The sequence below is a fragment of the Zea mays genome, chromosome 3 (assembly GCF_902167145.1).
Source record: "Zea mays cultivar B73 chromosome 3, Zm-B73-REFERENCE-NAM-5.0, whole genome shotgun sequence".
NCBI lineage: Eukaryota > Viridiplantae > Streptophyta > Magnoliopsida > Poales > Poaceae > Zea > Zea mays.
This window is the reverse complement of record NC_050098.1, coordinates 205,349,943-205,364,712: the sequence shown is the minus strand read 5'-3', so window position 1 is coordinate 205,364,712 and position 14,770 is coordinate 205,349,943. Positions and strand designations below refer to the sequence as shown.

Sequence of the window (14,770 nt, the reverse complement as noted above, 5' to 3'; positions counted from 1 at the left end):
GAATTGGCCGGACAAAAAAACACCAAATCTTTTAACTCTTTAGTTACACCTGGACGACGATAATAGCTGTCACTGCTTGGACAATGACAAGCCATCAATGTCCGCTTGCTCTCGTTTCTATCCTCTTGTTTCTCGCTCTCTACACCCATCTCAAACGACACCTCCGGCAACCTCGAGACGTGACATTGGAGCCTTGGAGCCGACTCTCCCGTCGAAGGCGACCAGGGCACCTTTTGCAGGCCCGACTCTCCCGTCGAAGGTGAATATTCACATTTTTGCAGCAAAGCCTGAACGCCAATTTGGCCTTCAGACTACCCGCAGCGGCTGCGGCGCGCCCGCCCCCTTCTTCCCTTGCATGGTGGCTACACGGGCACGCGGCAGCCGGCAGCCCGCCCCCTTCTCCCCTTGTATGGTGGCTACACGGGCACGCGGCAGCCGGCAGCGTGGACCCCTACGGTGTTCCCACGTGGCAGTCCTCTTCTCTCTGGCTATAGCGCGCGACCGGTTCCTCCCTTTCCACTGTAGCTGTGGACCCGTCTCTAATTATTAATAGAAGAAAAATTGATAGTAGATAAAAAGTATGTATAGAAAATGATATTTTATATTGTACTTGGGTATACCGAGAGTATTTAGGAGGAACCACTGCGGGAGATGAAAAAGTAGAGGATAAACTATTGATGATGTGATCCAAAGAAGTGATACAGGAGAAGAAATTTAGAAAAAACCGTTGTGGGTAGTCTCAAAACCTAAAGCGTAGGGTGTGGAATATGAACCAGTTAACCAAGGACGCTTGCCTCAGACCGTTCTATTGCATGCATACTGGAGCCTGGAGGGTGATTGGTGAACCACCACGGTTGGTCAGTTGGTTGATCAACCAACACATTTAGGGTATGTTTAGTTTGACTTTTGGCTTTGGCTTTTGTCCCCCTAAAAACCAAAAGTCAACCAAAGGGGTGGATCCAGGAAGCAGCTTTTTCTAAAAGCCAACTTTCTCGTAGTGCAAATCTGAAAGCACCTCTACACCTGCTTTTAGTGACTTTTCGGATGGAACTATGAAAACATATATCGAAGAATTTTTAACAACTTTTAGTGGTTTCCACCAAACGATTTTTAACTTTTTAACAGCTTACAGCCTACAACAGCTTTTTTTCACAGCTCACAGCCCACAGTAACTTTTTTCACAACCACAGCCCAACCAAACAGACCCTAAACTAGAGCTAATGGAAAAGGCGACAGACGAGAAGAGGAGTCTTCTTGGTACCATCAGCCTACAGAATGTGCATAATCACGAGTGGAGATTGGCATGGTTAGTGTTAGAAGGTTAGTAGTAATTGTTCAATTCTCTCTACCAGTTTAAGCGTCTCGACAGAACTAGTTGATGCATGCAACTTATGACCTGTTTCGTAATACGGTTTTAAAAATATGTAATTCTGAGATACCATGGTTTACAATAACATATGACACAAATGCTATAGTATTACCTTACCGTAGTAAAACCATGGTATTGTTTTAAACCGAGGTGTGTTTGTTTCTACTAGAAAACCAAAGTATTTGTAGAGGGAACAGAAGAAAAAATGAGGTTTTGAGTGGAGTTTCCAAGTCTCCAAAAATACCACGGTTTTAGAAAACCCCATAGTATTTAAAACTGTGTTTTACCTGTATCAACCAAACACCTTTTGAACTCTAATACTACGATATCATCAAATACCATATATTACCTCAGAACTGCACAAATAATGAGTTTCCAAACAGGACCTTAATATAATATCGAAGTTAGAGGTCTCGAGATCGAAGTAATTATTGCTTCCATTCCACGAGATACTATGAAAAGTTCAGGTGCTATTGAAGACCTGGATCAGTCGCTAGCATATAGGAAGACTTAACAATAGTGGTTGTAGCTGTATGGGCAATATGGTACGCGTGGTCGTGGAGAAAGGCTATACATGAGCATTCTTTCCCGGGTCCTATGTATATTAGTTGTTGCCTCGGCAGGTTCATTGTTCTATATATGCTCCATGGCACTTAAAAATAATCTTAATATATACCCCCACCATTCCAAATATAGTTTAAGGTTTGTCTTATGTCAAACTTTGTATGACTTCGATTAAGTATATACATGTGTTATTGGCATATACGCCCAGCGAACATCATACAACATCCCCTAATAACTAATGTTGAGCTAATAATAAAAAAGAAAAAGGCTTACCAATTGAGTTCCTTGACCAGTAAAAAAATATGATATGGTGATACATAGAAACTCTAATGAATTATGGCATTTCTCAACAAATGCACAACCTAACTAATACACACAAAATACCATTGTTGGTACAATTAATTCAATACTCCTAGAAATACGCAATTCATGTGTACCTCAGAACAAAAGTAATAAAATGTGAAGGAGAAAGGAGCCTGCGTGAAAGCTCAGATGAAGAGCAGTATCGATGCCTAACCAGATCTTGGCAACATTGCATATAACAAAATTCTCGCCATTTAGTGTCCAACAAGATAAACTAAGCAGTAGCACTAATGAAAAGCAACATGTGCATGTACAGAACTACATATGCATCGACAACAGCAGAGTTTCAGATGAATGATATTAAGGAAAGCATTTGTGCTATCCTTAGATATTAGAAAAAAGTCTATCCAACTCCCTTCATACAGATTAAAAAGAAATTTAGTACATGATAAAAAAGCTAACCTGGCAATTCCCCTCTCCTTCTATTTGGTATTCAGTTGAGCCCGTGCGTTGCGACGACACACAATCATATTTGATGAGCAACTATGACAATCCATTTAAATGAAAAATAATATATAGTCAAGTAATTAGCATTTCTTTAATCTTGAACGCATGAGTTCGCTTTTACCATGATCTTGTGGGATTGAAAACGAAGATACAAGTACAAAAGAAAAGGGGCAGTGAAGAACAGGGCATTCACTTGTGACCAAACAAGTCCTTGACCGTGATGACCTCGGCGCTGACAAAGATGTTATGGTACACGATGTCGTGGCCTTCTTCCCCGACCACGTTTTCATGAGGTCGTACCACCTCCCCCATCTCCATCTACACACCTATTGTGGCCCCACCACGCCAATCCCACAATCATAAATGGATTAGTTGACGAATGTGCAAAGCAATAGATATGTCTTATATCAATTATGCTTCTAAAATCATTCCCAATAAAAGGGAACAAGCGTCATTCATCAACAGTAAAAAAAAGTAACGCACCTGAGACATCGGTGTAGAAAGCTGCAAGATTTAGCACAGAGCACTAACCGAGGCCATCGTCGCGCTTGGGCGAGCTGTAGTCGGAGTTATCGACGACAACGTCATCCGACTCTCATGTTTCAATGTAACTAATGCCATAGTATTAAAAAAACAAAAAAAACAATCACCTGATGACAGAGGATTTAGAAGAGCAGTCAAGCACTGAGCCTACTTCTTTGGTGATACCTCTTCAATGCCAATCAATAATCCAACATCATGAAAATTATACCATGAGTGTCTGGTCCAAATGTCTAAGACAATTATATACGGGAAAAAGATTGAAAGGCATGAGTCATGTGCACTCCCAGGAGCATGTACTTGTTTCTAGCACAATTTCAATCATCGTATCAAACATCCTACTTAATTAGCTTCTAAAACTAAAATATGCTAGACCAAAGATTTAATAGGCTATGATTTTGATATTATTTGCTTGGTTACTAAAATTTGCCAAGCTATCGTATTTAATTTGATAAATATATAATATTTTTTGCTTAACTTTTGCTTGTCTTAAATCAAGCGAATCCAAACATTATTTTTCAATCATTTTTGCTGTGAATCAAGCGAATCCAAACATGGCAAAACAACAAAAAATAGGACGAAAACTGAAAAGGGATACCTTAGACTAGCTCCAACAAGGAGTTCTAAAGGGTCTTGTACCCTAAATTTAGAGGACGAGGACGTCCTCTACTCCCTCCAGCAACGTCCTCTAAACGGTCCTCTAAATTTAGAGAACGCTGCTGGATCCTCTATATGTAGATTTTCTCTAAACGATTCTCTATCTATTTGAATACTTTAAACAACCGGTTTAATAAAACTAAAATATGTACAATACATTTGATAGTATGACAAATACGTATGTACAAAAATTAAAAAATTAAAAATGTCTTTAATATAGGTATTTACATATAGATGACGTGATTTAGAGGACGTTGTTGGAGAGAAAGTAGATATAGGAGATGAAATCTTTTAGAGAAAACTGTAAAGGATGTATATAGAGGACGTTGCTGGAGACAGTCTTATACCATGAGTTGAGCATAGAAAAGAGGCTCAACACAACCTTTGTTCAATCAAAGAAACTAGGATTTCCCTTATGCTCCCGCTGCCCAATTTAGTCATCCTAATTTGACTGTAGCCAGTTGTCATGCATCTAAATGACCATCATAGGCATGAGTAAACAGGCTTGCAGAAGCGCATGAGCCTATTTGTTCTCAGTGACATGCAATTCCAAATAAGGTTGAGCATCATCGCCCTTTTAAATCGCTACGTTTCACATATTGGGGCTCAATTGCATGTCGTACATGTCAACATCACTTGCACTGCTAAGAGGATACATTCACCCAGTTGAAGAAACATGATATATGATTCTTCTTAATTTTGTCTTTGCAGAATACAAACACAAATGTCATGTATTTAAGTAAAATAAAAGATAACATGCATTTTTAGCACTACATTTCGTAGGGTATCAATATATTTGCCAAAACCATCATAAATAGTAAATCTATTTTGAAAACAATACATCAGGGAGCTAAAAAATTAAGTAATCATGATCGCTAGTTTGTGAAATTGAACAAGAGTATTTTGTATAGCAAATCTAGAATTATTTTTCCTTCATCCTTTAGGAAAAAGGGAGGAAAATATCCATAATCACAACATACATGTTTTGGAAAGGCAGAGCCTCGATCAAGCAAAATGAAATAAAGGAGATGGATGCAAGTACTTAGCTCAATTAGCAAGATTATTGAAAGCTAGATCTGGGTTTGTGATATGAGCGCCAGGGATTGAGGTTTTCCGATGAGAGTAGCAAACCTAGGGTTCAGGGCTAGGGCGGCAGAGGGGGTCCGAACCGAGCACTGATCAAGTGAGGAGGAGGTCATCAGCATGCCTCCCTGCATCCTCAGATCGAGCAAGATCTCCCCTGTCCTCCTCGACGGGCTCCCGTGGTCGCCGGAGGCGGTGTAACAGAGGTTGCTAGACATGTTGGGCGGATCGACCAGCGGGAGGCATGGAGCGATAGACGAGCAGTGGTTCGCTGAGCCAGCGTGACTAGGAGGAGGGAGAGAAAATAGAGATCGACCACAACGAGATAGGGGTGGGCATCGAGACGGGGGACGGGGCGTGCAACATGGGCGGGGGGGGGGGGGGGGGGGGGAGCAGGCGGGCAGGGCAGAGCTGTGGACGCTGACTTTACACTCTTAGAACATGTTTGGATTCATACTACTAAAGCAAAATGACTAAAGTTTAGTCGGTTTAAAAGCTAAACTTCCAAACACAAAGGATTAAAAGTAACTAAAATGTGTTAGCTCCTTTAGCTTTCAAGGAGTAGCTAAAAATGACTAAAACCCATGCTTTATACCTGGTCCCTACATCCACACCTGCACCTAGCGCGTGCTGTAGCAGGTCCCCCATTCCTGTCACTTGTTCTAAACAATATTTCAAGTAGTTGGTCCCCCACTTGTTTAGTCCCCACGCCCGCCCAACATTTATGATTATAATTTTATTAATGTCTGTTAGTCACTTCTTCTAAATAGACGGTGACTAAAATTTAGCGAGTAATTTTAGTTAAGCCTTATGGCTCAAACAGTTATAGATATAGATGGAGAGCCATACGCGAGGCATGCGAGTGGCCGACAAGGCGTCGAGGCTGGCACAACAGTTGCATACGTTATCGTAAATCTTTAATTAAATTAGAAAGGGTCACCTAGAAGGAGCTTGGCCACCAAGTATTGGCGCCTGGTCGGTCTTGCCGAATTCAAACCCCGTGGCCGTGATTGCTTCGCGAAACTTCTCTTCGACCATCTTCTTTTCCCAGACCGCCCTCCGCCTACAGTCCACCAGCCGCTCCACGCCGTTGGATGCCGTCCAAGGGCCCCTTCGCGCCACGTGTAGAATGGTCGCTGCCGCTTTCCTCGCGATCTCCACCGCCCTCCTGACTTGCTTTGCTTGCCCTGGGTCCCCGTTCCCCGACGACGTGCCCGACGCCGCGGCGCCTCCTTGTCCACGCGTTCGTGCTTCCCAATTCAAGTACTACCCCATTTCTGCACCCTCATGTGTGGTGTTAGTGTCACTGCCGGTGGGCCTGAATCTGTGCCTGGCGCCTTGATTCACCGTTAGCGAAGGGGTAGGCGGCGGGATCCCTTTCCGTGGGGACACCCTACTTGCGCGGACAAAACGAGCCACGGTGTTCCAACGGCGGGCGCCCGTGCAAACGTAGTTCGACGGTCAGGATCGCATCCATCGCCGTTTATAAAACGACTTGGCTACGCTTCACGCACACGGCGTCTTTGGGTGAGCACACCGCGCAGCAACGAGAGGGGCAAACAAGCTTGCTACTGTGATTTCTCGTCCGAGCAGCGGCGGAGGAGAGAGAGAGAGCATGGCCGACCACAAGGAGGAGCCTGTGCCGGAGTCTGTGATGGACAAGATCACCGAGAAGTTCCACGGCGGGGACTCGTCGTCGTCGTCGTCTGACTCGGACGACGAGAAGAAGGGGTCCTCGTTGGCGTCGGCGGCGGAAGCCATGAAGGCCAAGATCTACCGCCTTTTCGGCCGGGAGAGGCCCGTCCACTCCGTCCTCGGCGGCGGCAAGCGTAAGACCCCACGATTTGTATACCCGATTCGTTCCTGTTTTTTTTAGATCCGATCCGATCTAGTTATATCTGTGCTTGGGCGGTGCTACCTTGGACTGGTGCAAAATAGTTCGTCACTTCGTTAATAAGCTGCCTTTTTATTTGAAACTGGAAAGTGCTTGGACCGTGGTTTTGGCATCTGTAGCGTATTTGCTAAGTAACTCGACGATTTCCCTTTGACTTGATCAGCTATAGCGGTCAGCGGCGGCAGCTTGTCCTCACCCTTAAACCCTAACACGCGCTGTTCGATCTCGACTTGGGAACGGATCTGGAATGTTTAGTTGGCTGTTCACTTGTTTACTACTGTCTTGCGCGCGCCCATGCGCGCGTGGTGTTGTGTGTGTGTTTTGTAATTTTGCAATGTTTGGATTTAATTTATAATTTACATGGAATGCAAACAAAAGGTGCATTGTGTTTCGTATATGCATTTAGATGCATGTACAAGCTAGTATTATTTACATGTCACAAATAACGTTCATAGTTTTATAGCCTCCAGCATAGTTCTTGGTGCAAATAAGATAAACACATGAATTACTAAAGATGACGGATAAGGTTGCAGTTCGTATTTTTTTCCTAAATTTTGGTTCTTGATTTGGATCTGGTACCTTCTGGTAGAGCAAGATGTTGTCGGCATCGAACATTCCTACAAAGCAAGTATGAAATAGTTAAGCATCCTGACACTCGTAAAATAGCAAAGCTAAAACAAATTAGTTACTCCTATAAACATTTAAATTATACAATCAGTACATGTTTGGCTCGAAACTAATAATGAGGATGTAGCAATATGCTAAACTTTAGCTATATGGATATAAATAGGTCTAGATAACAGATGGGAATAAACTTTAGATTGTTTCTAAATCCCCATTATCTTACTATCTACCCAAATAATGGGGGCTAACAGGAACATTACTCTCCACTTATTAATTAATCCATTAGTTATGGATCTGAACTCCACAACCTACTATCCACTCTGCTAGGCAGTAGTTAGCAAATATTAGCTAAATAATGATAATATGTACTACATCCAATAGATCCTAAGAAAGGCCGGGACAACCAAATAGCAAATAGCCATGCATGGTAATCCACATGCAATCAGCAACTTGGAAGCAAAAGCTCATCAACATTATGTGATGGTCATGGCACCAGCTGAAAAAAATGTAGGTTAGTAAATGTTGGGTATTTATAGAATCTGACTCCAACAATTTGATTGTTGTGAAAGCTTATATTATGAAATAAAAAACGCTTCTTAGGCCATAAGAATTGAAATCTAGAGCTTCAAGAGGCTGCAGAGTTAGTTCTTACTTTAGGTGATTTTTTGCGACATATGCTAGGGTTCGTAAAGCATGAGCACATAAGTTAGCCCTGTTTTAAATATACGAATCATTGTATGAAAGTTAGAAAGTGTGGGTGTAAATAAAAGGAGTTCATGACATAAGGAATAAATCAAGATTGGCTCCCGGTTACCGTACCAATTCTTGCTCACCCATCCCTCCCATCAGATCACTGCATCTCATCTAGGTCGGCCTAGTCCTAGCGAGCCGTGGTGGCTGGCCTCTGCCGAACCGAGGTGACGGACACGGGGGCACTCCGTGGGATCGTTCCCCAGCCTCATTACATGATGTTTCTAGACAGCAGCGGACAGACTGAGAGAATATATAGGAATGTGTCTTCTTCCTCTCGCTTATGGGGGTGATGCCTTTTAGGCTTCCACGGAGAGGAGGTCGTGGAACCGTGGGTTCCTCATTCCCAGATCCGGCCAACGCGAGCAGAACTGTGGCATTGGGGGTGAGGATGGGATTCCTGGCGAAGAGACAGGGGAGGGGATGGTGATGCGAGCACAGTTGCGGTGTTGTGGAGAGGGGGAGAGGAGGGGAAGGATTGGGGATCCCGACACCTTTAGATTCGGCCGGAGCAGGCACGGTTGTGGCGTCAGGGAGGGGGAAAGGACGTAGGGAGGAGGAGAATGGCTCGCATCTGTTGGGAGCGTCAAGCTGCTCCATCGTCGTCGTTGTAGCCATCGCGGTCGACATCCTCTTCACCATGGATAGTGCCGCCCCGGCAACCGAGAGGGAGATGTATCCTCTGGAAGCGTCGCGATTTATCTAGCATGAGGAGGCCGCCTGGCCCCTGGTGCGCGAGAACACTCGTGTAGCCTTTGGAATCCGATCCTATGGTCGAAAGATTAATGGACGACGTGGATAGGCTCATAAGCCACTTTTTGGAGCTGGTTTCATAATAAGAGCAACTCCAATAGTTATGTAAATTTTAGCTCTCTAAATCACAGATTTAAGAAGTTCCTAAATAACTAAATAACTTTGGGAGTAAACAAATGTGAGTTCTCCAATAGTTCTCTAAAAATATGTTGTAGTTTTGTTTTGTATCTATCCACATTAAAAAAATAAGTCACAAATGTCAGCAATTATCTTCGTTACCTACATAAATGGTTGCCAAATGTAGAGAGGAAATGAGGTTAGATGAGAAGTGGCTAAATTTAGAAGTTAATTTAGAGAACTATTGGAGAGGAGTTTTATGTTAGCTACCTAAATTATTGATTTAGAAAGTATTTTAGAGAACCACTGGAGTTGCTCTAAGGAAATTACAGATGTTTGGGCTGATGCGGTTATTTCTTCACAAATGTGCTTGCAGCTGCCGATCTTATCCTATGGAGGAACAGGAAGATCTCTGGCGGGGTACTTGCTGGTGCCACGGCCATCTGGCTCCTATTCGAGGTCATGGAGTACCATCTCCTCACCTTGGTGTGCCACTGTCTCATCCTCTCGCTGGCCATCCTCTTCCTGTGGTCCAATGCCTCCACTTTCATCAACAAGTGAGCTTCTGGGATTCCTGATGTTCAAATGAAACCGAACTGGTTCTGAAACAGGGCCTGCTCTGATTGCCACGACACGAGCAAAATTTTATTACTTCTTCAATTTATGGCACTGCTGATTTTCAGGTCCCCACCGAACATTCCTGAGGTCAAAATCCCTGAGGATGTGGCTGTTAATGTTGCCCTGTCACTGAGATATGAGATCAACAGGGGCTTTGCTACCTTAAGGGAGATTGGGCATGGCCGTGATCTGAAGAAATTCCTAATTGTATGTTGGTTCTCTTTCAGCGTTGTGTCCAGTGTAAGACAATTCTTGGTATCGTGCTGATGCCTGGCACTTTTTTCTTCAGGTTATTGCAGGTCTCTGGCTTCTTTCAGTTCTCGGGAGCTGCTGCAACTTCCTGACACTGTTCTATATTGGTAATGACCGCAATTCATCTGCTACTAACTTTTTCTCTTGGTGTTGATTCAAGTTTTGAATGAAGTTTTATGCCTCCATTTCAGTCTTTGTGGCACTGTACACTGTACCAGTTCTGTATGAGAAATATGAGGACAAGGTTGATGCTTTTGGTGAGAAGGCTATGACTGAACTGAAGAAGTATTATGCCATTTTCGATGAGAAGTGCCTATCGAAGATTCCAAAGGGCCCCCTTAAGGATAAGAAGCACTAGATTGGTAGTAAGGTATTTGCTATGAATCAACATCTACATTATGTCACTAGCTGTCACCTCTTTCTCTGAAGGATGGTGCTTGGTCCTGGTCTCTAGTTGATAGTATATAATCTGTATGGGCAACTTTGGTGTGACTGACAGTCTGCTGAAAACTGTTGATCTTGTTTTTGGTTTCAGCTTTCACCATAGTTGCCTGGAAGCTTGAAATATATTATGCGCTCTATCAATGTCATGTGAACTTTGTCATGTACCTTTAATATTGATTTGGCGCCTTTCGCAAGTGCTAGGTTAGTGAATGAAGTGTGCACATTTCTGTTCAAGGTAATGATAGTATTTGATCTAGTTTGATAATGTGGTCCGTTGTCTTGAAGTGTGCGTGCATCCCATATGCATCATTGCACGGAAGTTATTTGACAAAGGTCCCAGCTGAGGCTTGATATGAAACTATGAGAGCTCTCAAACGTTGTGCCCTTCACATATGGATTGTGCCATGTTGTACAATGCTTGAATGTTGGTCCATTGTCTCGAAGTGTGTGTGCATCCATATGCATCGTCGTGTGAAAGTTATTTGAGTGAAGGTCCCAGCAGAGGCTTGATCTCAAAGTATGAGAGCTCTCAAACACCATATCCTTCACATATGAGTTGTGCCATGTCGTACACTGCTTGAATGTTGCTTGATATTTACAGCATTTCATACCATGGCCACAAATGCACTGAACTATGTAAAATGTTCGCGTGAGAGTTATATTTGGGGAAAGCCCTAGATGCTTGACCTTAAAGCACGAGTGCTATATTGACACTAACATTTAGGGGCCATTTGGATTTATGGTGCTAAAGTTTAGCGTTACACTTTTAACTAAACTTTAATAATGGGAGATCCAAACAAGAGTGCTAAGAAAACAAGAGATGCTAAAATTGAAGGGTTAAATTTTAGCACCCAATAACACTTTAGCTCTTTAAGGTAGCACATGGTAGCACATGAGATCTAAACAGGCCCTTACATATGAATGTAGCATGTTACACATGCTTCAACAATAACGAAGTCTCACCAACAAACTAAAATTAGATAGGCTAAAGTTAAAACCTAACATAAAGACAAAGACACGTGGATAATTGTTTTTCGTGCACTCCAGAGATCTTTAGCTTTTAAGTTTTTTTATTCTCTTTCCATGTTAAAGTTTTAGACTGCTCTAGATTTTAGCTTCAATCTAAAGCTATAGTTTATAATATAAATTTAAGTAGTTTTAGAAATATTTTTAATCTAAATAATAAACAAAATGACATCTAAAGGTCCACAATTTTAGACTGTGTCTAGCAGTTCAACCATATGGTCACCTAAAGCACTATTTTGCACTGTATACTGCATTATTCATAAAGTGAAGTTTGTCTATGTGTATGAGATGTGTAAGTTGTTGGAGGTAGTCTTAGCTCCACGATTTTCTAGAACACCTAGTGATATGCTCTATCAACTCCACTAATTTTTTTGAGCTAGAGTAGTCCCAAATAAGACCTAACTTTAGTCTTCCCCTACCCCCTTTTCATTGTTGTCATGTCTTAGAATTTTACTACACACTTAGGCTATCTTCAGCAGCTTACACATTATCATGTCAATATTCAAACTCTACTCTACAAACAGTGTAGTCTACAATACAACACAGTACAAAACAATGTTTTTGGTGACCATATGAATGAACTACTCGACACAGTCTTATATTGCTAACATGTTAGGATTTTACTATGTATTGGTGTCTTTGGAGGTCTACATTGAACATGTTCATACCACTTTAAACGGGGTCGGATAAGTTTTTTTAAGTGATGCTACCACTAGCCTATCACATACATCATCGTTCTGAACTCAATCCCGACATATATCATTGTTCTGGACTAAATCCCGTCTTGTACAGTCACAAATCATTGTAACATGTGTTTTCACAACACTTATTCGTTGTATGTGTTGTCTTTTTTATTTGTTGTATATGTTATTTTTAGGTCGATGTTTTGCATTATACAACACAATAGTGTACATTGTCTTTTAGCTTCTATGTTATCCTCATCATATAGAGCATCAGATGTTTGACATCACTTCATCCCTTGCTTTGATTTTATGACTAACATCTATATCATTATCTCGTTTTTCTATAGCATTGATCTTAAATATCAAAAGGTTATTCTTAGACACTATTTGGCTTTCTAAACTAATCTCCTTTCTCATGTGCAGTAGTTCTGAGGTCACACCTTATATATTTGGTTTTAGTTTTAGTACGTCTAAAACCTTTGACTCTAGAATCTCCCGCCATAACTTTAGTTTCACTAGAATCTCTTGCGATAACTTTAGTTTCATAATTACTTCTATTCGGCTTCTATTAACTAGCACTACATCATTCATAAAAAACATAAAACATACATCAATGGATACCTCTTTATATGTCCTTTGCGACTCCCTTTAATCTCATCTATCATCAAGATAAAAAGATAAGGGCTTAAAGCTGATCCTTAATATAGTCATTCGTGTTTCCATCTGTTGTTTGAAAATTAGTCATAATATTATTGTACATGTTCTTAATTAGTCCAACACACTTTGTTGGTACTTTATGTTTGTCTAACTTCCACCATATAATATTTTTTTTGGTGTTTTATCATGTCTTTTCGAAGTTAACGAAATCCCATGTGTAGACTTGTCCTATTGAAAAATGGCTTTCATGGGTGATCTTCCTGATATGATACTAAATTGGTTCATAAAGCTTATTATTGTTCCTCTCAGATGATGCCTAATAACTCTCTTCTATAGCTTTATAGTATGGCTCAACAACGTAATTTTTCGTTAATTAGTATAATTTTGAATATCTCTCTATTCTTGTAGGTTGGTACCAAAATACTCCATTTGTCGGTCATCTTATTCGATCGAAAGATAAGATAAAATAACTAGAGCTATATCTTCACGGTATATAAGTGCATATGAGCTATATCTTCGAGGCTTATTCCAAATGTTCTAATAGGAAAACTTTTCATAAAATTTGAGTTCTCTAAAATTACTTTGTTTTTCTTCGTTCCAAAAGAAGGCCTATAAGTGCATATGAGCTTCAAGTTCACAATCCTTGTTCTCACCATAAACCGGCAACAAGGCAGCCACAAGAGCATAGGAGAAAATGCACAAGTTCACAATCAAAATACACACTTGAACAAAACATAAGTGATAATGAGACACTCAATAATTAGTACTCCAACCGCTCCATATTACAAGTCATTCCAATTTTTAAGAGTTAAAGTATGTTAAGTTTGATGAAAATTATAATAAAATTCCAAAAAAATATGACATCAAATAGATATATTATAAAATTTAATTGATAAAGAATATAATAATAAATTTTAGTATCATAAATATGATTATTGTATTATGTATATTTATTAACTTTGAGATGTTTTTGTCTTTTTAAAAAGTTAGAATAACTAGTGACATAGCGCACGGAGGCAGTAAAATGGATACCAAGGTGTAGTTGCCAACTGTTTGGCCATCCATGCTGTAACAACCTGAATTTTGGAGTATAAAAAATTCTTTGCTCTGTACTCAAAATTCAGGTGTTACCCTTTCATTTCTTCACTTTTATTTTCCTTTTATTAAAATAATAGAGAGTTATTTTGTTCTATGTTGGCGTGAGCCCTAGAAATGCCTTGGTTGTAGCATTCATGTTGTTGCATAGTATTTCTAAGTGCAAGAAGTGTTTGAAGCAAGCTAATATGTCTTGTATAAGTTTCCCGTAAATTTTCATATTTTTTCGAATATTGTTTAATTTTTGAAATTCAAAATCTATTTATTTGAGGTACTTAAAAACATTTTCAAAAGTTCTAAATCTGTTTTTGAGTTCATTGGGTGCCGAATCATGCCAATGAATTTTCCTAGGATTTTTGGAGCCTTCGAGATATTTTTGGATATTAAAAACGATTTCAGACTTTTTCTGAAATTACTTTTAATTTTAAAAATAGGTTAATTATGAAAAATAAAATATCTTCAAACCCTAGCAATATATATATATATGGCTGGAATCCTCTCAAGCCATTTCCGAATTCCGAAACTCCATCCCCAGTCTAGATCCGTAACTCATGGAATTGCTCGCCGAAGTTCGGGACGGTTCCAACTCCGGTAAGCCATTACTTTCTATCCATGCGTCGTCGGCGGAATCCGAGGGTACCGCTGCGTTCGTCTCGTCAAGAGCTTCGTCCCGGTGTCTTCGATTCATCGATCCGATCGACAGTTCGTCCTCAATCGGTGAATTTGTGCTTGGCTCCGGCGAGGTCTTCTCCGGTGAGCCTCCACCATTGTTGCACCTAGGGTTTCTTCGTGTTTTCTATTTTCTCGTCCGTGCAGGCCCCCTCTCCCTTCCCT

The 14,770-nt window shown here is 40.9% G+C and overlaps 1 protein-coding gene and 1 long non-coding RNA gene across 4 annotated transcripts; one reads left to right on the top strand and one right to left on the bottom strand.

The window, feature by feature from the left end:
• Positions 1-2,792: 2,792 nt before the first annotated feature.
• Positions 2,793-5,447, bottom strand: LOC109944883 (uncharacterized). 3 transcript variants are annotated; one of them, XR_002750313.2, is made up of 4 exons: positions 5,072-5,447; positions 3,394-3,453; positions 3,227-3,300; positions 2,793-3,069 (listed from the first exon to the last, which is right to left on the bottom strand). It is a non-coding gene; the product is annotated as an uncharacterized lncRNA (long non-coding RNA). The 3 variants fall into 3 exon arrangements; XR_002268190.3 differs by having other exon boundaries at positions 3,394-5,428; XR_004857351.1 differs by having other exon boundaries at positions 3,227-5,428.
• Positions 5,448-6,460: 1,013 nt separating this feature from the next.
• Positions 6,461-11,025, top strand: LOC100283279 (dehydrin6). Its single transcript, NM_001156181.2, has 5 exons — positions 6,461-6,852; positions 9,538-9,718; positions 9,845-9,986; positions 10,069-10,138; positions 10,223-11,025. Exons 1-5 carry the CDS (start codon positions 6,639-6,641, stop codon positions 10,387-10,389), a joined length of 774 nt encoding a protein of 257 aa, NP_001149653.1. The 5' UTR covers positions 6,461-6,638; the 3' UTR covers positions 10,390-11,025.
• Positions 11,026-14,770: the final 3,745 nt, after the last annotated feature.